The sequence below is a fragment of the Anolis sagrei genome, chromosome 3, assembly GCF_037176765.1.
Source record: "Anolis sagrei isolate rAnoSag1 chromosome 3, rAnoSag1.mat, whole genome shotgun sequence".
Taxonomy (NCBI): Eukaryota; Metazoa; Chordata; class Lepidosauria; order Squamata; family Dactyloidae; genus Anolis; species Anolis sagrei.
Genome location: NC_090023.1, coordinates 219,681,525 through 219,707,877, shown reverse-complemented (window position 1 = coordinate 219,707,877; position 26,353 = coordinate 219,681,525). Strand labels below are relative to the sequence as shown.

The following is a 26,353-nucleotide window of genomic DNA, read 5'->3' as shown; positions in this document are numbered from 1 at the left end:
GTTTGGTCCAGATCCATCATTGTTTGAGTCCACAGTCATCTTTGGATGTAGGTGAACTACAACTCCAAAACCAAAGGACACTGACCAGGCATGTAGCGGGGGGGGGGGGGGGGGGGGGGGAATTTTCATGGTGGTTCGCAAAAAGGCCTTACTGGTGCATTATTTAAACTGTTATGTTTATTCATATCATGATCTGATCACCATACTCAATATATCCCATATGCATGGGGGTATTGGGGTAATGATACAAAAGGTTTGCTAGGCTAGACCCTCTTTCACTCAGAGTCAGCCCCCCCCCCGAAACTCAGCCCCCCCCCCGAACCCCCCCTGAATTTTTTTTAGCCCCCCCCCCCCCAAACGAAATCCTGGCTACGGGCCTGACACTGACCACCAAACCCTTCCAGTATTTTCTGTTGGTCATGGGAGAACCATGTGCCAAGTTTGGTTCAATTCCATCATTGGTGGGGTTCAGAATGTTCTTTGATTGTAGGTGAACTATAAATCCCAGCAACTACAGCTCCCAAATGACAAAATCAATTCTTTTCAGTCAAGGACATACATTGGGTTGTTGGGTGTCTTGTGTCCAAATTTGGTGTCAATTCGTCCAGTGGTTTTTGAGTTATGTTAATCACACAAACGAACATTACATTTTTATTTAGATAGATAGATATAGATGAATCATTCATGAAACAGTAATAACAGCAACAATAATACAGAGAGGAGGGAGGGAGGGGGAACAGCCTTCCGAAGGGCCGCGAGGACTTCTCCCACCACGTGACAAGTGACGAGCGCGCTCGGCTCTTTCCGACCAACTCCCCCCCCCCACCTCCAGGCACGTGACGTAGGTTCCCTCACAGCCTCGAGAGCGAGAGGAGAAGGCAATCTGCGCGCTCCACCATCCTCTGCTCCCAACCCGACGGGCGGATGTGACGTCGCCGGGCCGCTAGGTTGCTGCGCAGTTCTCCAGATCAGGGGGAGGGAGGGAGGCGGCGAGGCTTAGCGCGGAGGCGGCTCGTTTCTTGTGGCGGTGGTGGTTGCGGCAGCGCCCTCCTCTTCTTCCTCTTCGTCTTCCTCCTCCTCCTCCCGCCGAGGGCCCTCGAGAGACAGAGCTCGACAGCTGGGCCAGGGTCGCCGCCCTCGCCGCGACGACGACCAGCCGCAGTTCGGTGAGAGAGGGAGAGGGAGGGAGGGAGGGAGAGAGAGAGAGAAGGCCTCTCTCTGCGCCAGGCTAGGCCAGACCAGGCCAAGGATGCCGGGCCCAACCAAGGCCTTGTTTCCCAGCGCCCTAGAAGCGCTTGGCCGCCTTTCTCTTTTGGGGGAGAGCCCGCTGCAAATGGTGTGCCTGACCCCAGTTTTAGTTTCAGGGACAGAAGGATATATTTAGATCCTCTCCACAAATTATCCAGGCTTTTATGTCTCTGTGTGTGTGTGTGTGTGGGGGGGGGGGTGCTTTTATTCTGTGCGTTGCGCTCTGTGGTAATCGTCGGTAACAAAAGAAAACGGCACGTACAAGGCTCCAATTTTGAAGCGGTAGCCGGGAGAGTTGCAGCCGTTACCCTGGCTGCCAATTGCGAAAGGCTACCTCGCACTGGATGCGTGCAATGGATGGCCAGATGTTCAGGCTGCAAGCCTATGAACCTCCATCGGGAAGTCGTACATGAGTCCTATTGAGGACACAGAAATGCTGAACCACTCTAACAACTACCATGCTAGACTACACAGAGAAGCCATTGAAATCCACAAGCATGTGGACAATGTCAGCAGGAAGGAAACCATGAAAATGAACAAAATCTGGCCATCAGTATTTTTAAAAAAACATCTAAAATCAAACAAGAAACAATCAGGGCCAGCTAACAGCTCCCAACAAAGGATTCTCCCAGGCAGCAACCAGACAGGCCTTGAAATTGTAGGCTATTAAATGCTGCAAGCCTATGAACCTCTGTCAGGAAGTCATACATGAATCCCATTGAGGACACAGAAATGCTGGACTACTCTAACAACTACCATGTTAGACTACACAGAGCAGCCATTGAAATCCACAAGCATGTGGACAATGTCAACAGAAAGGAAACCATGAAAATGAACAAAATCTGGCTATCAGTATTTTTTTTTTAAAAAAAATCTAAAATCAGAACAGGAATAAAGAGCAAGGCCCAAAAAGCAAGGGAATTCCAGACAAACAATCAGGGCCAACAAACAGCGCCCAACAAAGGATTCCCCCAGGCAGGAACCAGTCAGGCCTTGAAACTGCAGGGTATTAAATGCAAATCAAGGTGGCAAATTGCAACATTCACACATACCTCTAGCAGACATGAGTTCTTTTCCCAATCCTAGACATTCCACAGATATATAAACCTCACTTGCTTAGTTTCCAATAGACCCCTCAACCTCTGAGGATGCCTGCCATAGATGTGGGCAAAAATGTCATGAGAGAATGCTTCTGGAACATGATCATACAGCCTGGAAAACTCACAGCAACCCGATGAATCCTGTTATTTATTGCTAACTAGCTTGGGGACCCGGCGTTGCCCGGGTTATTAGAGAAAGTGGGTAATGGCGGTTCTGTATGCCAAGTTTGGTCTTTATTGGTCTTTGGATAACGGCTGCATTGTTTTCAGGAAGTGAGTGAAGGTACTTGAAGTCCCATCATCCATGGCCCATCCTCCTACAAACAGCAGCAGGATATAGAGTGGGTCATGGGGGCTCTGTGTGCCACGTTTGGTCTTTATCAGTCATTAGATGAGGATGGCAGTGGTGTCAGTAAGTGAGTGAAGGTACTGCAAGTCCCATCATCCATTGTCAAATTCTTCCAAACCGCACCAGGATGTAGAGTGGGTCATGCTGGGTCTCTGTGTAAATTGTGGTCCTGATCCATCATTGTTGGCAGTTGTAATGGTCTTAGGAAGGGAGTGCAGGTATTGCAAGTCCCATCATCCATGGTGCACCCTCCTTCAAACTGCACCTGGATGTAGAGTGCGTCATGGAGACTCAGTGTGCCAAGTTTGGTCTTTATCGGTAATTGGATGAGCGTTGCAGTGGTCTCAGGAATTGCGCAACAGTACTGCAAGTCCCATAATCCATGGTCTATCCCCAGCCAAACACACACCAGGAGGTAAAGTGGGTCATGAGAGGTCTATGTGGCAAGTTTGGTCCTGATCAGACATTGGATGAGGTTAACAGCGGTCTCAGAATGTGAGTGATGGTACTGTAAGTCCCATCATCCAAAGTCGATCCTCCTTCAAACTGCAGCAGGATGCAGAGTGGGTCATGGGGGCTCTGTGTGCCAAGTTTGATCTTGATCAGACATTAGATAAGGGTTGCAGCTGTCTTGGGAAGGGAGTGGTGGTACTTCAAGTCCCATCATCCATGGTCTGTCCTCCTCAAAAGTGCACCAGGATGTAGAGTGGGTCATGGGGACTCTGTGTGCCAAGTTTGGTCTTGATCAGTCATTGGCGAGGGTCTCAGTGTTCTCAGGAAGTGAGTGAAGTGACTGCAAGTCCCATCATCCATTTTCAAATTCTTCCAAACCGCATCAGGATGTAGAGTGGATTATGCGGGCTCTCTGTGTAAATTGTGGTCCTGATCCATCATTGTTGGCAGTTATAATGGTTTTTGGAAGGGAGTGCTGGTATTGCAAGTCCCATCGTCCATGGTGCATCCTCCTTCAAACTGCACCTGAATGTAGAGTGCGTCATGGAGACTCAGTGTGCCAAGTTTGGTATTTTTTGGTAATTGGATGAGGGTTGCAGTGGTCTGAAGAATGAGCATTGGTACTGCAAGTCCCATAATCCACGGTCCATCCCCAACCAAACCACACCAGGACGTAAAGTGGGCCATGAGAGGTCTCTGTGCGAAGTTTGGTCCTGATCAGTCATTGGATAAGGTTAACAGCGGTCTCAGAATGTGAGTGGTGGTACTGCAAGTCCCATCATCCATGGTTCATCCTCCTCCAAACTGCAGTAGGATGTAGAGTGGGTGATGGGGGCTCTGTGTGCCTATTTCGGTCTGTATTGGGAGTGTTCTGACCCAGCCCCCGGCCTTTCCTTTCCTCTCTTTCTCATCTCGGAATGTTGGATTTGAGGCTGGCCAATCAGAGACCATATGCAAATTTCCTTCTGTCATGCCCCGTTTCTGCCATGAACCCTCTTCTCCACCAGGGGCTCCTATTGAAGCTGGCCAATCAGAGACCATATGCAAATAGCTCCACAGCGGCAGCCAATCAGAATCTTGGAACTTTCAGGCTAGCCAATCCGAAAGCTGCCACAAACACGTCCGCCCTCCACACTTCCGCCCTTCGCATACAAACACTCTTCTTTATTATATACTAGCTTGGGGACCCGGCGTTGCCCGGGTTATTAGAGAAAGTGGGTAATGGCGGTTCTGTATGCCAAGTTTGGTCTTTATTGGTCTTTGGATAATGGCTGCATTATTTTCAGGAAGTGAGTGAAGGTACTTGAAGTCCCATCATCCATGGGCCATCCTCCTACAAACAGCAGCAGGATATAGAGTGGGTCATGGGGGCTCTGTGTGCCAAGTTTGGTCTTTATCAGTCATTAGATGAGGGTGGCAGTGGTGTCAGTAAGTGAGTGAAGGTAGTGCAAGTCCCATCATCCAAAGTCCATCCCCTTTCAAACTGCAGCAGGATGTAGAGTGGATCATGGGGGCTCTGTGTGCCAAGTGTGGTCTTGATTGGTCATTAGAAGAGGGTTGCAGCAATCTTCGGAAGGGAGTGGAGGTACTTGAAGTCCCATCATCCATGGTCTGTCCTCCTCCAAACTGCACCAGGATGTAGAGTGGGTCATTGGAGCTCCATGTGCCAAGTGTAGTCTTGATTAGTCATTGGCGAGGGTCTCAGTGGTCTCAGGAAGTGAGCAAAGGTACTGCAAGTCCCATCATCCATCTCCAAAGTTTTCCAAACAACACCAGGACGTAATGTGGGTCATGAGAGGTCTATGTGCCAAGTTTGGTCTTGATCCGTTATTGGATGAGGTTTGCAGAGGTCTCAGAATGTGAGTGAAGGTACTGGAAGTTCCATCATCCATGGTCCACCTTCCTCCAAAACTGCAGCAGGATGTAGAGTGGGTCATGGAGGCTCTGTGTGCCAACTTTGGTCTTGATTGGTCATTAGATGAGTTTTGCAGCAGTCTTGGGTAATGTAGGTACTTGAAGTCCCATCATCCATGGTCTGTCATCCTCCAAAGTGCTCCAGGATGTAGAGTGGGTCATCAAAGCTCCATGTGGCAAGTTTAGTCTTGATGAGTCATTGGCGAGGGTCTCAGTGGTCTCTGGAAGTGAGTGAAGTGACTGCAAGTCCCATCATCCATTGTTAAATTCTTCCAAACCGCACCAGGATGTAGAGTGGGTCATGCTGGGTCTCTGTGTAAATTGTGATCCTGATCCATCATCGTTGGCAGTTGTAATGGTCTTAGGAAGGGAGTGCAGGTATTGCAAGTCCCATCGTCCATGGTGCATCCTCCTTCAAACTGCACCTGGATGTAGAGTGCGTCATGGAGACTCAGTGTGCCAAGTTTGGTATTTATCGGTAATTGGATGAGGGTTGCAGTGGTCTGAAGAATTCAGCAATGGTACTGCAAGTCCCATAATCCACGGTCCATCCCCGGCCAAACCACACCAGGACGTAAAGTGGGTCATGAGAGGTCTATGCGCGAAGTTTGGTCCTGATCAGTCATTGGATAAGGTTAACAGCGGTCTCAGAAAGTGAGTGGTGGTACTGCAAGTCCCATCATCCATGGTTCATCCTCCTCCAAACTGCAGTAGGATGTAGAGTGGGTGATGGGGGCTCTGTGTGCCTATTTCGGTCTGTATTGGGAGTGTCTGACCCAGCCCCTGGCCTTTCCTTTCCTCTCTTTGTCATCTCGGAATCTTGCATTTGAGGCTGGCCAATCAGAGACCATATGCAAATTTCCTTCTGTCATGCCCCGTTTCTGCCATGAGCCCTCTTCTCCACCAGGGGCTCCTATTGAAGCTTGCCAATCAGAGACCATATGCAAATAGCACCACAGCGGCAGCCAATCCGAATGTTGGAACTTTCAGGCTGGCCAATCAAAAAGCTGCCACATATTCCTCCCTCCATCCTCCCTACGTCTGCCCTCCGTCGCATACAAACTTTGACTTTTATTATATATATAGATATAGATATAGATATAGATATAGATACTCAAACAAGTAGCTGTTAACTTAGACAGGCACTATATCCCAGGATCTTACCCCAGGTTTTCTGTTTCAAAAGAAGATTATATGAGTCCACAATGCCAGATAATCTGGGATAAACAGAAAATCTGGGATATAGGGCCTGCCTGGATGGGCCTTGAGATATACCATGTCCCTTAACCTGGAAGTCATCAATTAATAATATTTGTTATATTATTAATAAATAACTGTTTATAGAGGTATACTTGTTAAGGCTGCAAGCCTACATTCCTTAATCTGGGAGTCATAAATTAATAATATGTGTTTGTTTATTTCCTAATACATAACTTTTAACTGAGATATGTGTTGTCAAAGGCTTTCATGGCCGGGATTACTGGGCCATACAGCCAGAAAACTCACAGCAACCCAATTGAGATACGCTTGTTACAGCTGCAAGCCTATGTTCCTTGATCTTGAAGTTGCAAATGAATCATACTTATTTTGTTATTAATAATAAATCACTGTTAATTGAGTTATACTTACAGTTATCTATTTATTATTAATAAATGAATTCATATAATAAATATGTCTCACTTAAAACTAGGTAGATGTGTTCCTGGGCATTGTTTCTGTAGCAAGAATACAGTGGGCCCCTCATATATTGCTAGGGTTTGTTTCCAGGACTCATGAATATCAAAGTCTGTGGGTGCTCAAGTCCTGTTATCTACAGTGGCATAGTAAAATGGTGTTCTTTATATTAAATAGCAAAATCAAGAGGGGACTGAATATTTTCAAGCTGTAGGTGGTTGAATTCCTGGATATGGAGGGCTGATTGCAATATGGAAAGCACAGGGGGTAGGATCCTGCAGCACAAAAAAAGTAGAGTGGTTCAGTTTCAACAAACCTTTTTGTTGAAAACTAACAATATGCACATGTGAAATGATGCAGCTGGCTCAAGCAAGCCATCCCTAATTTCCAACTACTTGAAAGCTTTTTTGAAAATACGTCCAGGAGCAGCACCCCCCCCCCCCCACCCCCATAAATCTATATGATCAAACATATAGATTTATGCTCTTTAAAAAACCATACCGGGGTCTCTGGATAGTGCTACTGTTTACCTATTCTGGGACGCTCAAATATCCATTCACAGTTTAGGTTTGGACTTCTGTGAACTTGATTATGTACAGATTTGATTAAAAGTGCTCTCTTTAGGAATGTCTAGATATCCAGTGTGATTGTGTGGTCAGCTTCCTCCAGTTATGTGGGATGAATTAAGAGATTTCTAGAGATAATACCTCTCTAGGAATCTCTAGGTCCTCCAGTGCAATTCTATGTTCAGCTTCCAGTACAAGTTGACCATAGAATCCTGCTGGAAAACAGAAAATTCTAGAGAGGTGTTACCTTGAATTTTAAAAAAATTGGTATCTTTATTTACAATTTTTCACTCTCATTGGGGTGTTTTGTCCGTAACACCAGGGGAATGTGGAGAGGTGGCTGTAGTAGAATAGGCCAAAGTAAATTTCAGTTTTTCCCACCTTAAGTTTAATTGCATTTCTTATTGCAGACACGCTGCTGCAACCACACTGAACATCTGTATTTTTTCAGTCCTCCTTTTCCATGCTTCCAATGCAATGCTGCTAAAAACTATCCACTAGGCAGTGTATGAGGGAAAAAAAGGGACTGAGCAGGAATTAAAAAGCTTTTTTAAAAAGGCACTTATTTGTCAGAAGCTTTAACTGAGTTATGGCTGTATTTACAACGAAACACGATCAGATTGCAAGGATATAATTATCTGCTGAAGGACACACTTAATTTGGTGATACTTGGTTTTCTGCAGACAAACAGGGTTATGCTCTTGCATGCACATGCACACATTCTACAAGGTTGGAGTTGTCCATGTTTCAAACAAGTAATCTGAAATGCAGATAATTGTGTTTTAAACCTAGAGCACTGACTTCTATAGCTGTTCACAAAAGTGCATTTGTATGTAGCCTTCTGTAATATGCTTACAGCAGTCCAGATGTTTTCTTATTTACCATGGATATTAAATATTCCTTAAAGGCAGAAAATCACAGGGTAAGCAGTGTTTTACTGCATAACACCAGTTGTCAGCATTACATAATTTTACAGCATATATATAAATGTGCCTGTAATTACATGTGTGAGAGTTTTGTTTCTGTAAATAAAGAGAGTTCCCGCTGAATGAAATACATACATAGGCCTGTTAGACTGATTTGCAATAGCTTACTTGTCTTTTGTGTACACAACTGTCAATATACTTCTTTATAAAGTGATAAGCCTAAAGAATTGGCTTGCATTTTCAGGTTTGAAATGTGGTTGTATAGATTGATTTAAGAATGGATTTTAGCATACTTAAACTGTACATTGTATTGTTTTCAGCACTGATAGTCACTTTGAGCCTTTCTTAAGATAGAAAAAGTGGCATATAAATAAATACATATCATTGTCGTCATCTTCACATTTTAAATTGTCATGGATAGAAACGTCGTTGCCACATGGACACTTCAGTAACACCTTACAGTCTTTATAGGTAGAAGAGAATACCCCAGAAATCCCAGCCAGTTTACAGGGTGTTAGGAATTGTGAGAATTGACGTCCAAAACACATAGAGCATGATTTTTCTGAAGTTATACTTTGATAGGCACCATCTTTATATGGTATTACATTAATAAAGCAAATGCATTAAAGGTGTTTGTTGCTGCCGTATTATTTCACTGTATTTCACTTATTACAAAATTTGTGCATTCTTCCTTTTTGTTTTGCACATTCTAGATAGCTAGACACATGCAGGTTTAGTTTTGCCATCATAGTGTGAAACAGTTGGCAACTTTTTTTTTCTAGTGTCAGGAGTGACTTGAGATACTGCAAATCACTTCTGGTGTTAGAGAATTTGCTATCTGCAAGGATGTTGCCCAGGGGACTCCTGGATGTTTTATCATTCTGTGGAGGCTTCTCTGATGTCCCTGCATGAGAAGCTGGAGCTGACAGATGAGGGCTCACCCCGCTCCCTGGTTTCGAACCTCCAACCTTTCGATCAGCAATCCTGCCATCACAAGGGTTTAACCCATAGTGCCACTGGAGGCTCCTTTTGGCAACTAATGACTATATTTCAAACTTAGTTTCTGTAAAAGAAATACATTAAAATGCTGAACCATGAAATTGCACCACTAAACAACATAAATAGTTCAGTTCTCTAATTTTATATAATGTATCAATGATAATGTAACGTGGAAATGGTAACACAACTTTAGAATTAAGGCATTTCAATTTCTTTCAAAAAGTTTTTTGTTTAAAAATGGTTCTTTTCATAACCTTGGTCTCAACATTTCTGGAAATTTTGTCTGTTTAGTTCCTGAATTCTATTTTTTCTCATTTTATGAAGAGCTGGATAATTATGCTAACTTTCCTGTGATGATGAACAAGTTTCATTCTGATACCAGTTCTCATCTTGCAGTGAGATCTAACATGCAGCCTGTCTTAGTAAGGTGCTCTCATAACTTCTTATTTCAAAGAGAAATGCACAATCCTTATGTTTTAACATCTGATCTGTTATATAAATGTAGTCAAATACACTTTAGTCTTTAAATAGATAGTGTATATTTTCTGAAACAGGAGGAAGTCATTTAAATATAAGCACAATGTAAGATGTTGTTAGTAGCACCCCGCTAATTTGACTAGACTTTCTGTCTGCTCAAATATAATCTTTTAGAAAAATCTGTAATTCTAAGTGTCATAAAACTTCCACGCTCATAAAACAACAGTACTTCAAGTAGTGTTTTCTGTGGAATACATGTAGTTCAGCCTTGAGGCTGAAAGGAGTCTGACTTTAAAAAAACTTGCACACACTTTGTATGCATCAGACAAATTCATCTCAGCTGACTTTGCACAGTCCAACTATTAACCACATAAAAAATTGCAAGATTTTTATGTGGAAGTAGCATTAATATCCAAAACAACTGTTTTAAACTGCATGGCAGGCCTCTATGTTGTGAAAAATTACCTTGGGGGCACTGACCGAGGTCTAAAAGGCTTATTATTTTTTCCTCACCCCAAATACGAGAAAACAACACTTTAAGGCAATTCTGTAAGCTCATTTATGCATCAAAATATTCTGGAAACTGCAATAATAATTTGTTCAGTAAGTTTGTTGTTTGTTCCTTTGATACAAAGCTTTATACAAAGTTTCAGACACACGTAGAAAAATAATCTTGTTGAATTCAGTAAGACTGAAATACCATGAAATGGCTGCAGCTCAACCTTCTTAAACAGGTGTAGAAAACAGTTACGCTCCCGAGGATTAAGTTCTATGTTAAGTTAATAGGATTATTTTTATTCACATTTTTGTATTTATATTTGCAAAAGATCATGGCTGATACATTTGAAAATTTATTTTTGTGCCACGGCACAGTCTTGTAAGGGCCCCCTACTGGCACAGTGGGTTATACCGCTGGGCTGCTGAACTTGCTGATCAAAAGGTCGTCGGTTTGAATCCAGGGAGCAGGGCGAGCTCCCACTTTTAAGCCTAGCTTCTGCCAACCTAGCCATTCAAAAACGTACAAATATGATTAGATCAATAGGTACGGCTTCTGCAGAAAGGTAACGGTGGCCGAAACAGTCATGCTGGCCATATCACCAAGGAGGTGTCTATGGACAATGCCGGCTCTTTGGCTTAGAAATGAAAATGATCACCACCCCCTAGAGTTCGACACAACTAGACTTAATGTCAGGGGGAAACCTTTACCTTTTGTGCACAGTCTTGTAATAGATTTTCAAATTAAATTATCCTGTAGTGCCTTTTGAACTTCTAGGATTGGTACTAGTTTAAGAGGAACTCATTCAGTCAACTTAACATTTAAAAAGGCATCTTTATTTGTTTTTGTTTTTTAAAGGAAGATAAATCCTCATTTGAGTCCCTTTGGGAAGATAGAGCAAAATATAAATAAAGTTGTTTATTATTATTATTATTTAGGATGAATTTAATATTTTGGATATATCCTCTAATTGAGGGTAATAGCATTACTTCAGACTCAAGACCCACTTTTAGTAATCATCTGCAAAAGACTTGAACCATCAGAAAGGAAAGGTGAGATCAAACAATATACTTCTTATGCACAATTTGTGAACAGACTAGATAAGCTTGAAGTCCCAGAGCAGGAAATAAATTTGAATGTATAGATGCAGTGGAGACCTGATGGGATGGCTCCCATGATTGAAATATGACAGGATATTACTTACTCAAAAAAGAAAGGTGTGGCAGAAAATGAATGACTACTTTGCTTCTAATCATTCTCTTTCTTCTAAAATCAACCCCACTACACAGTTTCTCTATTTTCCTCATTAAAGATTCAGACATTATGGCAGTATTATGATGAGCCTTGCGCTCATCTGCTCTTCTCTCATTGGTAGTTGCATACATACACACACACACACACACACACACACACACACAATGTTGAATACACTGTGTTTCCCAAATGGTTAGTCAACTTTAAGTTAGTTAAAACAAGCCAGCCTGAAATTAGAAGTTATGAAACATGCTTATTTCAACTTGACATTATCAGTATCAGACACTGTTCAAAGTTGCAATCATGCTAAATGAGCTGTGGTTTGTTTTAAGTAGAAACCTTGTTATAATGGAGAATGAATATGTATGGAAATGCATTCCATGATTGTGGGAACTTTTAAAATTGTGTTTGAGCTTTGCTTATAGTTAGGCAGTTCTTTTGTGTTTGACATTTGAGAATGTGCCAGGGCACAGACACATGTAGTGTATAGGGAAAGAATGTCTTTTATCTGCATAGCCGCCTTGAGTCTCCCACCTGTCTAGGTCAACCTGTCTAGAAAAAGTTGACCTAGCATTGACTATATATCCACTAGGTTACTGTAATGTACTCTACAGAGGGCTGTTTTTGAAAATGGCCCTGATGCATCAGTTGAGACAAAACATCGGAACTTAAAATCTAGAGAAGGACATATGATTCTACACTAGTTCTATGCAAGTTGCACTAGTTACTAGTGCATTTCTCAGACTAATTCAGGGTACTATCTTTGACCTTTGAAGCACTAAATTTATTGTTTAGGACCAAGTTATCGGAAGGATTGCTTTCTTGATTGTTGTAGGTTTTTCGGGCTATATGGCCATGTTCTAGTCATGCTTCTCTTTTGTTAATGTTTTGTTTTTGATAGCTGTCAGATGTTTTAAATACATATTTAAAATATATAGTTTGAAACATGGAAGATTTTAGACGATGCTACTGAAAAATGAGATTAACAGGAAGATATTTGTTATGTTATGTTTTTATAATGTTTTAAAATGTTTTAATTGTATATTGTGGACTGTTATGGCATTGAATGGTTGCCAATTTGTAAGCCGCCTTGAGTTTCCTTCAGGCTTGAGAAAGGCGGGATAAAAATATCTTAAGTAAGTAAATAAATAAATGATTTTAAAACATATTAGAAAGTGAGGGACAAAAAGAAAGCTAGCTCACAGTGAGACCAGTAAAGATTAAACCATTATAACTATAAGCATATAGATTAATTTAAGCAATCCATGTCAAAGAAGAAGCCAAATAGAGAGAGCTATAATAAAATAAATAGATATAGAATCAGAGTGGGAAGGGATCATACAAGCATTCAGATCCAACCCTCTGCTCAGTGCAGGATTTCCAGCTACAGGATTTCTAGTAGGAGCTGTCCAGCATCATTTTAAGATGTCCCTAGAAGAAACTTCCACCACCTTTATAGGCAATAGATTCTATTACTGAACCACTCTTACGGTCAAGATATTCCTTCAAATGGCCAATTGAAATCTACCCTTATGTAACTTCACACCATTAGACTTGGTCCTACTCCCCGGCAGCAGAAGACAAGCCTGCACCCTCAATGAGACATATTTCATAGTAAAAATGCAATTATATTACCACTCAATATTTTCTTTGCCAAGTTCAGCCTTTGATATGTTTTATTTGCCATACCTGATATCATCTTTGTTGACCTTCTCTGTACTTGCTCCAACTTGATATATCTTCCTGAAAATGTGGTGCATGGAATGGAATGCAGCACAACAGATAACTCCTACCCAGCACAGACTATAGTGAGACTATTACCTCCCTTGACTTAGAAATGATGGTTCTATTAATGCAGGCTTAAATAGTATTTGCCTTCTTTGCTGTATTGTTCTCACCTATGATAATCAGATAACGGTAGAGCAATGATACCTTCAGACCATTGAGTAAGAGTAAAAGATGGCTAATGTTTATTTTTCCAATTTTGTTGTATAAGTCACTTTTCTATATTTTGAGATAAGTCCTACACCTTTTGTGCATTTAATATTTACATTTAATAAATCTCATATATCTTATAGTGAAGCTCATAGATAATACAGTTGAGGGTGGGTAGGAAACTGGATCAAAAAGGTTGGATAAAAAAAGGTTAGGGAATTCATTGTACCTGAAAGAAAAGTAATTGTTTCAGACAAGGAAAATGCTGCAAGAGAATCAGGATCTTTAGATTTCATAACATATTCAGAATGGAGATTTAAAAATAATTTTACAATTAACAATTTGCTGTTGATAAAGTTGTGCGACTTCAAGTTTTTTCTGACCTAAGGTGACCTTAAGGTGAACCTGTTGGGTTTTTCTTGACAAGATTTATTCAGAGGGGTTTTTGCTTTTGCCTCCCTCTGAGACTGAGAGTGAGTTGCCCAAGGTCACTCAGCGAGCTTCCATAGCTGAGGAGAGAATTGATGTTCAAACCACTGCTCCATGATAATTGTTTTAAATATGTGTGTATGTGTGTGTATTGAATTAATTTTTGTGGAATGCTATTTTCATGCCTCTAGGTGACACAGTTTTAAAAATTACGTAATGATCCTTTTAATGTTCCAGTCTTATCTGTGTTATTCTTGAAAACTCCTGATATTTCAGTAGACAATGCATAATACTGTTACAGTAAGCAACTGTTTAAACCTCATAGACAATTGCAGTTTAATTGAAATAAAGATCCCAGTATTTCTTAAAACATTTCTGTAGAGTGCTGTTTCTTTGCAGCTAGCCTGTGAGTAATTAGTTGAGTGACCTCCAGATGCCATCCTTAAATTTCATTTGTACCTGTTACAAGCTCTTCAACCAATAAACCTCACAAAACAGACTAACAATAGGCATTGACAGTTACTGCTTTGCAGCAGGAGCCCCGACTAAGCAAATTTTAGATTTGTGCGAAGATTGCAGGATGGCATATATGGAAAATATGGTATCTTTCTGGAGGAAGACTGGAATTTTAGATTTGTGCAAAGATTGCAGGATGGCATATATGGGTAATATGGTTTCTTTCTGAAGGAAGACTGAAAAACATTTCCAAAACGTAGTGTCAAAAAGAACCTCTACTTGGTTTCATCCATGTCAATTAGTTAGTTTCATCCATGGTATAGATTGTTTTTGATTCCACTGTCAAACATATTGTCCTTGTAGATTATCTGGTGTACTTACTTAGAGACTGCTCTGAGAAATGTTTCATTTTGGGTGGAAATAAGTACTTGGATCCTTTGGTTGCTTACAAATTTATATACTTGTTTGATGATACAACTGAAATACATAACTTTTTCAAAGAAAGCTTTCATGGCATACGCATACCAGTGTGAGTTGAGAATACTGAAGATGTGACAGATAAAATGAAGATCCTATTCTTTCATGTATCACTTCAATATGAAAATGCCATTCTTTTTCTAAATAAAACACTTTTCTTTTATAGTTATTGAAATCATGAATCCTGTTTATAGTCCTGGTTCTTCTGGGGTTCCCTATGCAAATGCCAAAGGAATTGGTTATCCAGGTGTGTAACATAATCGTTTATGTATGTAACCTTTCTGTTCTGTAGACATACAGTAAGATTAATTGCAGGCTGCGCTTTGCAAGAAGCAGCAGTTTATTAAAGGAAAGGAGTGCATTGAAATCCTGATTTTTTGAAAGTTTGTTTGTGTAGAATTAACTGAAAGTATGTACAAGCACACATACTTTTGATGTATTTTTTCCTAACATTTTTTCTTGGTTGGTTTTACACAATAATAGAAATTTAAACATCTGGCAGGCATCCAAAGTTGACCATTGCTTCATGATGCACATATAATACAAACATCGAAATAGATGTGTAACAACTTTTATTGTTTCAATATGTAACACTTATTTTTAACGCATGCCATGTGAAATAGAATGATGTTTTTCAAACTATGTCTATAACCAGTTCAGTACACATTTGTTCAGATGTAACTTGTTGAATTTAGTTAAATTTCCAAGTAGACATATATAGGATTGCCTTTTCTATTTATGATAGATACAGAGATTTTCAGTTGTTTTTGCCTGGCTAAAGCAACTTTTATCACTGTCTAGTTAGTTTTGGAAGCACATGGATAAGATTACCATGGATAGGACATAATTTGATAAATATCTAAAACTTGCAAGAATAATTTCTTCTGATGTGTTATTATTGGAGCCACCTGGAATATACTAGTACCTTTTATAAAAAGTTTGAAGATTTCTATATGGAGGTCTTTTCAGTTTCTAATCTGTTTCAAGTTCAGTTTTAGTAATATAAATTATTCTGACATGGTCGATTGAATTTGATTGTCTGGCATAAACATAGCTATTTTGTGCCCTGCACTGTTGAATTTCCAGTCAAATAGTATTTCCAGTCAAACTTCCAGTCAAATGGTAACATTGAGAAGAAATAGTACCTAGTATTGTTGTCATTGCTGTATTATCAGAAAGTATGCTAAGTGGTACAATGTAATAGCATAGTATTTACTGCCAGCAAGAATTGCGATCTGAAGTTTAATCATATCTAAACATCTTAAAGTTATTTAAATTAATATTCAGCTTGATTGGAAAACAATATTTACAAATACTTCAATAATACTGTGAAAGTTGCTTTCTTCTCAGCTGGATTTCCAATGGGCTATGCAGCTGCTGCTCCTGCCTATTCTCCTAACATGTACCCTGCAGCAAATCCTACATTCCAAACAGGTATGTCTTCAGCAGCATTGTAGATGTCAGTTATTTGAAATATTGAAATAGGTGTTTATGAGTGCAGTGAGTTCTGATACGAAGAAATAGAAAGTCAAATGGTTTGGAATTGCAGGACCCCATTTCTGAAAAGGCTGCATGAAGCATAGGAGTATTACAGATACAGCTTTTGCCTCTACTGCAAATAATACTAGATATTACATCTTTCACATTTGTCCATCATGCAGTCTGTAAAAGCGATAGAACCTGTGAGAGTTCAAAATAATAAAGTTTTACAAATAATGCAGAACTTATTAATTTTTTTCACTTGTAGCTCCTTTTGGCCCAAGAAATGTTTACATAACCCACAGTTTAAGAGGCAGTGGTCTATTTGCATGTAATATTTAAGTGAACTAGCTTTTCAGCCATTTTTACATTTACAACACTTGCGTTTATACAGGTTACACACCAGGCACACCATATAAAGTCTCCTGCTCACCCACCAGTGGTGCGGTGCCTCCCTATTCATCATCACCCAACCCCTACCAAACTGCAGTGTATCCAGTCCGAAGTGCCTATCCTCAGCAGAATCCATATGCACAGGTAAAATGTATAGATTTGTTTTTTCCCTTAAATTTATAGCAGATGTGAAGGCATTAAATATTAACCTGTTGGTGTTTTCTATACAAACAGTGGCCATTTTTACTATACCAGTATATGAGCATTGTGGAGCATTCACTAGTATATGCCTCCCCCCCCCCCTTAGTCCCCTTCGGGGTGAGATGGGTGGAATATAAATGTTTGAAATAAATAAATATGAATTTAGGATAGGATTCTCTGCAGGCACAGATTGCTCCATGTAAAAAAAATGGCTAGCATGTTTTCCTTTGCGTTCAGTTTTCATATGTCCCATTTGTTAAGTGCATTTATGGGGAAAATTGGATTTTTTTAGTCTTATTCTTGGGTGGAATATGTATTTGTGATTGTTAAATATGTCTTTTATGTGTCATGGACATTCGTGGATATTTGTAATGTGATTAGTGACAAACAGCAAAATTATTTCCTACCTCTCTCATGACAATATCCATTTCTACTTTTGAGGTTTTGTGCCTCAAGTAAGCTTTTAAAAAAACTGGCTACATGTTTCTGAAAGCAAACTACTTCAGGAGGAGATATTACATAAAGATTTTTAACTTCTAAAATGGACTTACTCTGTATCAGGCATCCTCAAACTGTGGCCCTCCTGCTGTTTGGGCCTTCAACTCCCAGAATTCCTGACAATTGAACAAGCTCGTTAGGGCCTCTGGGAGTTGGAGGCCCAAACAGCTGGACGGCTGCAGTTTGAGGATACCTGCTCTATATGGTCCGAATGCACGTAAAGCAGCAGCATTGCTGAAACTAAGCAGGTCTATATCTGACATGCTCATGGGGAGTAGGCAGCTGAAAAATGTTATGATATTTTCAGTTTTTGGAAGAAAAGCTGCATTTAATAATTAGGTCAATATGATATATAAAATTCATTTCTTTAAAAAAATCTTGAAGTCATTCTCAAGTTTGATTAAGTCATTTGCCAACAGTTCCTATCCCCTGTCTTTCTTTGGCTGTAAAGCTTCCTTTTGTCAATATCAGCTCACATCTTCAGGTTGGATTCTTGCCTTCCATATTCTCCATGACTAATTGCTCAGACATAGTTGGCACTGTGGTGATGAACCTGCACCTGGAATGTACCACTCAAATGACAGCTCAGGATTTAGGCTCACTTCCACACAAAGAGTCACTTCACATAAAAGTTGGTTGCCAAATAAAAGCTTCGTCTGGAATCTTAAAGAGTTTTATGTGCAGCTTTTTCGGTAATAAGGAATATGTAGGCCTTGATCTGCTATACCTAGAGTTAGGCTTACTATCTCACTGAAGGTTGTGTAATAATTGAATGCAATGGATGCAATATATAATAAATTGTAAAAGCCAACTATATCCATGTACAGTCCCTGGTTTATGAACAAGACAGGTTTTGTCCCTCAGTTGAATTTGTCTGTAAATTTGAACTGGTATATTTTCAAGTATAACTTCAGCCAAAAAAAAATTGTTCAGTTGTTTATCATAGCATAGGGTTAATACCCCTGTAATGTTCTTTTGCTACCTGGGCCCCTGTTCAAAAGATTTCACCTCACTTTCTGTCCCTGTGACAATTGTATTATGCAAATGTTGGGTTGTCATGGAAACAAGGATTGGTACGAAAGCCCTTTTCCCCATGATAACTTACAGGAGTGGATTTCTCTTACAAGGGGTAGATGTCCTCTCACTTTCTGTTGTGTCACCCATGTTTGTAACTAGGAGTTGTATATAAGTAATATGTTTGTAACTCGGGAACCGCCTGTACACCTTCTCATAAACTATTATTGTGGAAAAAATACAGATTTTTTTAAATCAAAGCCCACTTGGTGGTAGCTACTGATAATACGTTACTTCCAGACATGCACAGAAACAGAAGATTGAAATATACTCTGTCATGGACAATAATTTGTTTCCTCCTAAGGCAAAACAAATGCAAATATGTTGAACAACACTTGACCTTGTATGCAAAATAAGACTAAGGAAGTAAACTGTTGTACTAAATTGGTGCAGATATTCAAGGGTGGAGAGGTCTAGGTACAAAGCTTCTGTGCTCTTTGTAGAAGGAAAATGAGTGCATTGGAAATTAAATTAGCAATTAACAAAATATACATTATTTTCTTTTTGGAACACCAATTTCCTCCTGGGTTCTAATGGGAAAGGATAATTCTAGCCTACCTTACAAAAAAAGAGGATATTAGCTCTCTAATTTCATCTCTCTCTGTTTACATCTCTATAAATAATGGAATTTCTAGGGTCTGTGCCTTTTCAAAATGTATGGTCATAGGATTATAGTAAATTAATTATGTGTTTTTCCCCCTTACAGCAAGGCACTTACTACACACAGCCTTTATATGCAGCACCACCCCACGTAATTCATCACACTACAGTTGTGCAGCCCAATGGAATGCCAGCAACTATGTATCCGGCACCAATTCCACCTCCCAGGGGAAATGGTGTCACTATGGGAATGGTGGCTGGGACCACAATGGCAATGTCAGCAGGTTTGTTTCTTATATGCTTCATTTGATGGTGTTGTTATTGTCCTTTTTCAGTCTGGCCAACTTGATGTAACATGATGTAACTATCAGGCAGCTTAGGATAGTGGAGTATTTTGTGCCTGAAAATCCAGCCAATATTCTTGACTAATGTGATTCTCTGTCTGTGAAACCCCTTCTTAATGTGCCCACCATCCTGAGGCAATGAGGTCACCTCATAATAATATGATTTGTTAGGAATTTTATGCTCATCAGCTTCAGTGGATAGTGAACCTGGAATGTGATATTGGAGACTTTATGTATTTATTAAGATATTTGGGTTCTGGCCTATATCTAAAGATCTCATTATCTTTGTTAATTCATATCCTGAACCCATTTTAATACCATTCATTAGAAGCAAACTATTTTTTGTCAAGCAGCAAAATAAAAATATTTCAGGCAAGAGGGAAATCCATCTACAGTAATTAAAATATTGGGCTGTTCATAAGATTTGCTCGGTAGTCTTAGACCAAACAGTCTAGCCTAAATCTAATTATTTTCACCAAGAGTAGTCTCATTAATTCTGTGAAATTTAGAGAAATGTTGATATACCAAATTCCAGTTATTTAAATGAGTCTATTCTACTTAAGTCTAACGTTTGATTTCAAACTTTGCCTTAATCCTGAATGCGAATGACAAACATGCCTCATTTGTATAAAGTAGTCGTTCCCAATCTTTAATTCTCCAGGTGTTTGGGACTTCAGCTCCCACAATTCATAACAACTGGTATGATGGCTGGGATTTCTGGAAGTTGAAGTCCAAAACACCCAGAGGACCAAAAGTTGAGAATCACTGCAAAGTGTTGGGCAATGAAAAGAATTCGTGGTTAAAATTTGGAACACTTTGTTATTTCAAAGAAGTTCTGGTGGCTTTTCTCGCTTCTCCATTATGTCTGTATGGAGACAAGTACAAGAAAAGAGCAATTGATAATGGAAATACATTTTTTCTCTTCCATAGGCACCTTGTTGACAACACATTCCCCAACTCCTGTAGCCCCACATCAAGTTACAATGCCCACTTATCGGGCCCCAGGAACTCCAACCTATAGCTATGTGCCCCCACAGTGGTGATTACCATGCAGTGTAAGTATTGGTATATTTTTAATAATCGTAGCATCTTCTTCACTAGATATCTATCGCCAGTACTTAGCCAGTTCCTTATCCATAATGACCAACAGAAACATTTCTGGCAATATTACAAAATCTCCCTCTAAAAACTTTTGAATTAACATAGTAACTTATTGCCTTGTTGCAATTTATCATGTTTTTTTAAAAGGGAACTTTCCTTATCTTGACATCCCCAACATCAGTTGGAAACATTCCTGGGCATTTTGACATCTTATTTGGAATTAGATGCCGTCTATACGACATCAAATACAGGCTTTCTTTTATATTACTATACAAAATAATTGTTATATCTTTTCCATGCATTGTGCCCAAATTTTGGCCCACCTTATCATGTACTCTTTTACAAGCTCATCTTTTGCCTCTAGTTTCAAAAGCCATGTACACTTTAAAAATGATTTCATAGTATTTTTCTGCTTGACAGGAGAGTTGGACTGTGTGGCCCTTGTGATCTCTTCCAACTTTTTTGTTTCTAAATTAGGTGTTCTGTCAATTCTAGAGTTTTCCTATTGCATCAGTTGGGTTTACTTATATGTTGATACAGTATTCCACAATTGATTGAAATTTAGTTGGAACTAATCAACAGGCTGTGCTCCTGTATATTGCATGAATGGCACCTGTTCTTGGAATGAGGAATATACCCTGCTGTATTCAGCTAGATTGATAGATAATTTAGATGCCTTCTTGCCCTTCCTTGAACCCAGGTTTGAAGATGGGAGATATGCAATCAAGTAACTGAGGTTTAAAAGTTGGTGCTGAAGCCCTCATGCCTCCAACCAGGACTGAATTCTTCTGAATGCTTGCAACCCTTTGCTAAACACTAATTCCAGATCACTGAAGATTTCCCAGTGCTGCATATCTTACATCTTGGAACTCCAACAGTTAGTCTTAAAGCAAATCCTGTTTTGTGGACCGTCTTGCAATTTTTAGCTAATTATAATGAGTAAAGGGAGTATAAATTTATTGATCATATCTAGTTGAATGCATGTCTAAAACTCACAAAGCTTGCTCAATCTACCTGCTGTGACTGATGCAAAAACCGTCATATGCAAAATCCAAAGGAGCCGAAAAAAGTATTTTACAATTAGTATCACTAATGCACTGTTGTAATGTATGCAGGGTCTTAAGGGGTAGAATTGTGACCGTGATTTTTTTCATAGATATACATTAGGAAGTGCTTTAACCTTTTAAGGTTTATGAAAGCACCAGTTAAAGGGGGCCCAGTTAAATGCTATTTTCCTTTTCTAGTTCAGTGACTGGAAAATGAGTAGTTTTTGGGGGGTGGTATATTACAGAGCATCGGTTTACCATACATACCTTTTCCATTTCTTTTTTATTCAGTGTTATATGGACATTCTTAAGGATAAGAATGAAATTTTGTAGGAAATATGTGGTTATCAGTGGAAAAAGTCTTGCTGTCTACATCATCAAGACATTCTAATTTCATTTTTGCCTCCTGGAAAAATCAGTTTTAGATGATTAATGTGTCCAGAACAAATGTCTGTGCTGCCGATAGTAACAAATTTTCTTTTGATTTCAGCTCTTCCCCCATCCTGCAAATGTGCTAGTTCCGATAAGTTATCAAAATTGCAGTTCAAACCAACTTGTTTTTTAGATAATTGTCTAGGGTCAATATTTTGGCTCAATAGGAAGGAATTCAGTAGCATGTTCAGGAAGAAAGTTTCCATAATTGATCCATTAAAGGGAAACAAACCACTTATATCTTTTTATTGACTTGTTTTCCTTGCCCTGTGGATGGGAATTAAATGTTTTCCAAAAGGAAAAAAGTAGATGTAAATTAGAAAGTGACCAAGTAGTTATCCATTTGTGAATGGTATTGACACCAGCTTCGCTGCATGCTATTTACCACCTTAGTTGCGTGTGCAAAACGAGAATTGAGAAAAGTGATAGGCATTCTGCTGCAGCAAACCACCCCTGAACTCCTTGCTTACAGCTTTGAATTTCTATTGAAGTACCTCAGTCAATTCTGTGGGGATATAGGGCTAGTCTTAGAATCATTTTGTGCACCAAAATTATTACGGCTTTTAAAGATTTTAGTGACAGTGCTAAAAGCAATCAAGGGCTTTCTTTAAATTGGCATCCATTAGGGAAACAATAATGGGACTTTATTTTCCCCCAATACTTCCTATCTGCAGTAAATTGTGCAGCATATGGTTACAAAATATTCATCTTATTATTGATATTTTTCTGCTAACTTACACTGTTAGTAGAGTATTCACTAGTTTTTGGATTTTTTTAATTGTGAGACTGAACATGGCTTTGATTTACTTTTGGGATAATCAGCTTTTAAAATCAGGTTTTTAAGCTACTTCATTGCAGCACACATGCCGATTTTATTGCTGCCTTCCCCACATTTTCTTGGGGCAGGTTGCTTCAGCATCTCAAATCCCAGTAGTGTCTGGGGCTTGATTACTCTATTTTTATGGTAGGCAGTCTTTTTATTGTTTTTTACTTAAGTTTTTATATTTTCCATAGATCATTCTAAATAACCCCCCTTGATCCAGATGCTTTTAGCACAACAAAAATCAAGACATTTAATTTTAAGCTTGAGCACTTGTTGCAACCTAGAAAATTCTCCATACAGTGGGCAAAACAGTTCCTACCTTTTGAATCTTTTCTGCTTTGAATGAGTCTGCTTAGTTAATCCATTTGTGAAGTCTTGTTTGTAATTCTGGTTTGCAAAGTGCTCCATGGAGTAGTGATCCTTCAGTAATGGACAGATGTTCAACCTAGCAAGTTTTTAAAGTAATTTTCTTGCTACATATAAATATTGTGAGCTTTGAAACACAGCTGTTGTTGGAGACATGTTGAAACAAATGCAAGCACTGCCCCCACCAGTCTCTTTAACTTCAGTGCCCTGATATTTTTCAGCTAATGCAGCACTTTGTGAAAGGAAAGGACAAGTTATAATTTATTCTCCTTGAGTTTCGGATTTCTAAATGCTTCTTCCTCCTCTTTTGGACACAGCAGTAGCAACAGCCTTTAGATGATCTCACCTGAGCACTTTTTTCTAAGTTGTGTTATGAGATTCATCTGCAAAGGAGGAATAGTACTTCTTGCAAAAGTTACTGCACCTTCCATAAATTCTAATCTGGGTGGTTGGGAGGGAGAGGACCTTTTACTAGAGGTGGTTCCAGGCCATCGGTAGAGTCCGTAGGGAAGTAACCAAAAGCACAGTGAAGAGAGGATGTATATAGCTTGGTATATTGTTGCAAATAGAAAAGCATGACTATGAGACTGAAAATTTGTACTGAAACTGGGTTATTGGCAGCAGAAGGCTGTTGTGAAATTCTTTCTCCTGCTGTCAATCCATTCCCTGTTTAGAAATCCTGTGGGGAGGGTTTTCGCGGGTGGGCTTGGGAAAACCTCAAATTCTTAATACGTGGCTGCATTGGAACTCCCTAGAAAGCTTTAACAGAAGCTAATGCAGTGTAGACAAGGCTCAAATCAAGCTGCTTTCGAATGAATGCAGCTTTAAAATATACGTAGGAAATGGATTTTTAAAAATTACAGCAATAACAGAGAAAACAGAAGATCTGGGCTTAATTTTACATGTTATGTTTTTGAATAATGTTGAAAGTATCCTTTATGAGACATTGCCAAAGTAGATAACACAGTATTCTGAGTGTGTCTTTAAAACACTAGCAAAATAGTCACATTCTATGGAAACATCAATTGCCCAAGAAACTGATAGATATAGCCATTGGTATTTAGCATTAACCAACTGACAGGGAACTATTTCTCATATTATTAATCCTGTCTATAAATGCATCACTAAAATATTGCCATGTAAAGTGTCTTGATGCTATATGATGGAGATAATTCTGGTGGTTAGAAATTCACTTCAGCCAAATTCCTAAAGCTGAAAAGCCACTTTGAAAACAACATTTCTAATCTATGTAGATTAAAGTTTATGGCACGGTATTTGTATAGCGACATTCCATGGCAGCTGATCTTCAGAGCCATTTTCAGAGAATACTGAATTGATTAAGCTGAGCTTTCTCCTGTTCCAATGTATTTCTGATGAAAGCGTTGGTTGAAAATGGTCTTATGAGACTAGTTTCATTTTGTTATAATTAAAATGCAAGGAATCTTAGATGCCACTTTTGTTCTAAACACAGCTGAAAAATTCACATCCATTTATTTCAATGTTGACACGATTAGACTAATATCTAGACCTAATATAACGTGACTTCATTTGGCGGGGAAAAATCAGCATTTGTAGTCAGTAACTCCTTAATAGTTGTGACACGTACATAGCATTCTCTACTGGGTAATCTTGTTAGGCAGTGTCAAGGGAATGGAAACTGCTCTGGTGTTAAGCAAATTTTCTATCTGTGCATGTAAGGCACTAAGCTTCAAATCCAGAGCTTGCTTTGTGATCTTTTTTTCATGTGCACCTGGAGCTTTCCTGCAAGCTGCCTCCCCTGTTAAATAGAAGGGGCTCCCTCTATGGATGTTCCTTTCCCAGTGTCTAAAACTCTCACATCTAGTAGAAAGGGAAGCTCATGCAGGCAAGGGAGCAACTAGTGTGCAGTGAAAGAACAGTAAGGAAGCTCTTGGTTGGGCTACAAGTTTTCATCAGAACTGGAGAGAGATAACAGATAAGCTCATTTTTGAATTAATTATCTCCAAACTGTCTCCTCAGAATAGCAAAGGCATTTTACTGGTGCTTAGGGGATATTGAAGTGCCAGGCATATTTCATGTGGCATGGAAAAAATTGAATATCCCAGTATCAGGAGAAACATATCAAAATATTCATAACAGTTGGCCTCCAATTACCTGACACCAGTATCTGTGTGACTTGTTTCAATCTGATGTGACTTTTGAGCACTTAGCAAGCAAACTGGGGAAACTTCATTTAGCTTGCTGCTGTACAGACTTGTTTTTAGTAGAATGGATTTGTTAGTGGGATTTTATTGTAGTGCTATTATTGGCTGCCCTTGTGGGGTGAAAGGGGGAGTGCATGCGACAGGTGCAAGAGGCCCCAGTAATAGTGTTTGTTATGAAATAGGCACAGGTTTCCTTTTTTTATAACTTTTTTTTTAAAAGACTGTCTTAAAGCAGTTGTATTGGTACTTTTTCCCAAGTTTAGGTCAGTGTTGTCTTCCAGAACAAGTTTAAAGCATCACATTTGCATTGAACTTTTGCATCAACACATAGGAGTGGCAATTCCATTCTGAGCCAATTGTGTAAAATCCATTTTTATTTTTATGCAATTCAATGAGTAGACAAGCTCAGAGTTAAAATTCTTAAAAGCACGTTTATGTAACAGGAATTGTTATGTATTAATACTTCAGTTTTCAATAAAGATTGACTGTGTTGCTTATTGTGGTCCTTTAGTATTTTTTTAAACTACAGTTGCATAACCAAACTTATTTTTACTGTTTTCTGGCTCTCTTCAATCCATTTAAATAGAGGTGAACATAGTTCTTACCTGATGGTTTGTTGGGCCAGTCATTGCTCTATTCCAGCTTTGTGTCATACAGTGAATCAATGTGAGCATTAGCTAACTGTAGGTGGGGGCATGTGAAACTGGAATTGGCTTTTAAGTGTTGGCTGTACACAAGTTTCGGTCTTTGCTCTAGGCAGGATCATATCTTAAATGTCAAAGAATAGGTACAAGAAGTTTCTACACTGATGTTCATATATTGAAAAATTATGTGTGTGCATGTGTACAAAACAAAAAAAAACAGTGCTGCCCTTTATTATTTTTAAGGTCCTAAAGAAACAGCAGCAAACTAGCAAATCTGTCCCTAAACTGAAAGTATGTAAGAAAATAGGAAGCAGCAGGCAGTTACAGTATTCTATTTGTGTTACTTAGTATTGGTCCCCATTCATATTTCTTTTGAAGTCACCATCCAAGATGCAAATATGGAGTCGTTGGTTTCA

At 39.3% G+C, this 26,353-nt stretch overlaps 1 protein-coding gene across 2 annotated transcripts; it reads left to right on the top strand.

The window, feature by feature from the left end:
* Positions 1-881: 881 nt before the first annotated feature.
* FAM168B (family with sequence similarity 168 member B) lies at positions 882-25,788 on the top strand. Of its 2 annotated transcripts, none has more exons than XM_060768161.2 (7): positions 882-1,166; positions 14,920-15,000; positions 16,089-16,187; positions 16,627-16,769; positions 19,105-19,282; positions 20,273-20,397; positions 21,144-25,788. In XM_060768161.2, exons 2-6 carry the CDS (start codon positions 14,931-14,933, stop codon positions 20,383-20,385), a joined length of 603 nt encoding a protein of 200 aa, XP_060624144.1. In that variant the 5' UTR covers positions 882-1,166; positions 14,920-14,930; the 3' UTR covers positions 20,386-20,397; positions 21,144-25,788. The 2 variants fall into 2 exon arrangements, with proteins under 2 accessions (XP_060624144.1, XP_060624145.1); XM_060768162.2 differs by having other exon boundaries at positions 886-1,166; positions 16,104-16,187.
* The last annotated feature ends 565 nt before the right edge of the window (positions 25,789-26,353 follow it).

Coding starts and splice junctions, on each gene's coding strand:
- FAM168B (XM_060768161.2), top strand. CDS start 14,931: ATGAATCCTGTTTATAGTCCTGGTTCTTCTGGGGTTCCCTATGCAAAT. Junction 15,001..16,088: donor CAAAGGAATTGGTTATCCAG/GTGTGTAACATA, acceptor ATACTGTGAAAG/TTGCTTTCTTCTCAGCTGGA. Junction 16,188..16,626: donor AAATCCTACATTCCAAACAG/GTATGTCTTCAG, acceptor GCGTTTATACAG/GTTACACACCAGGCACACCA.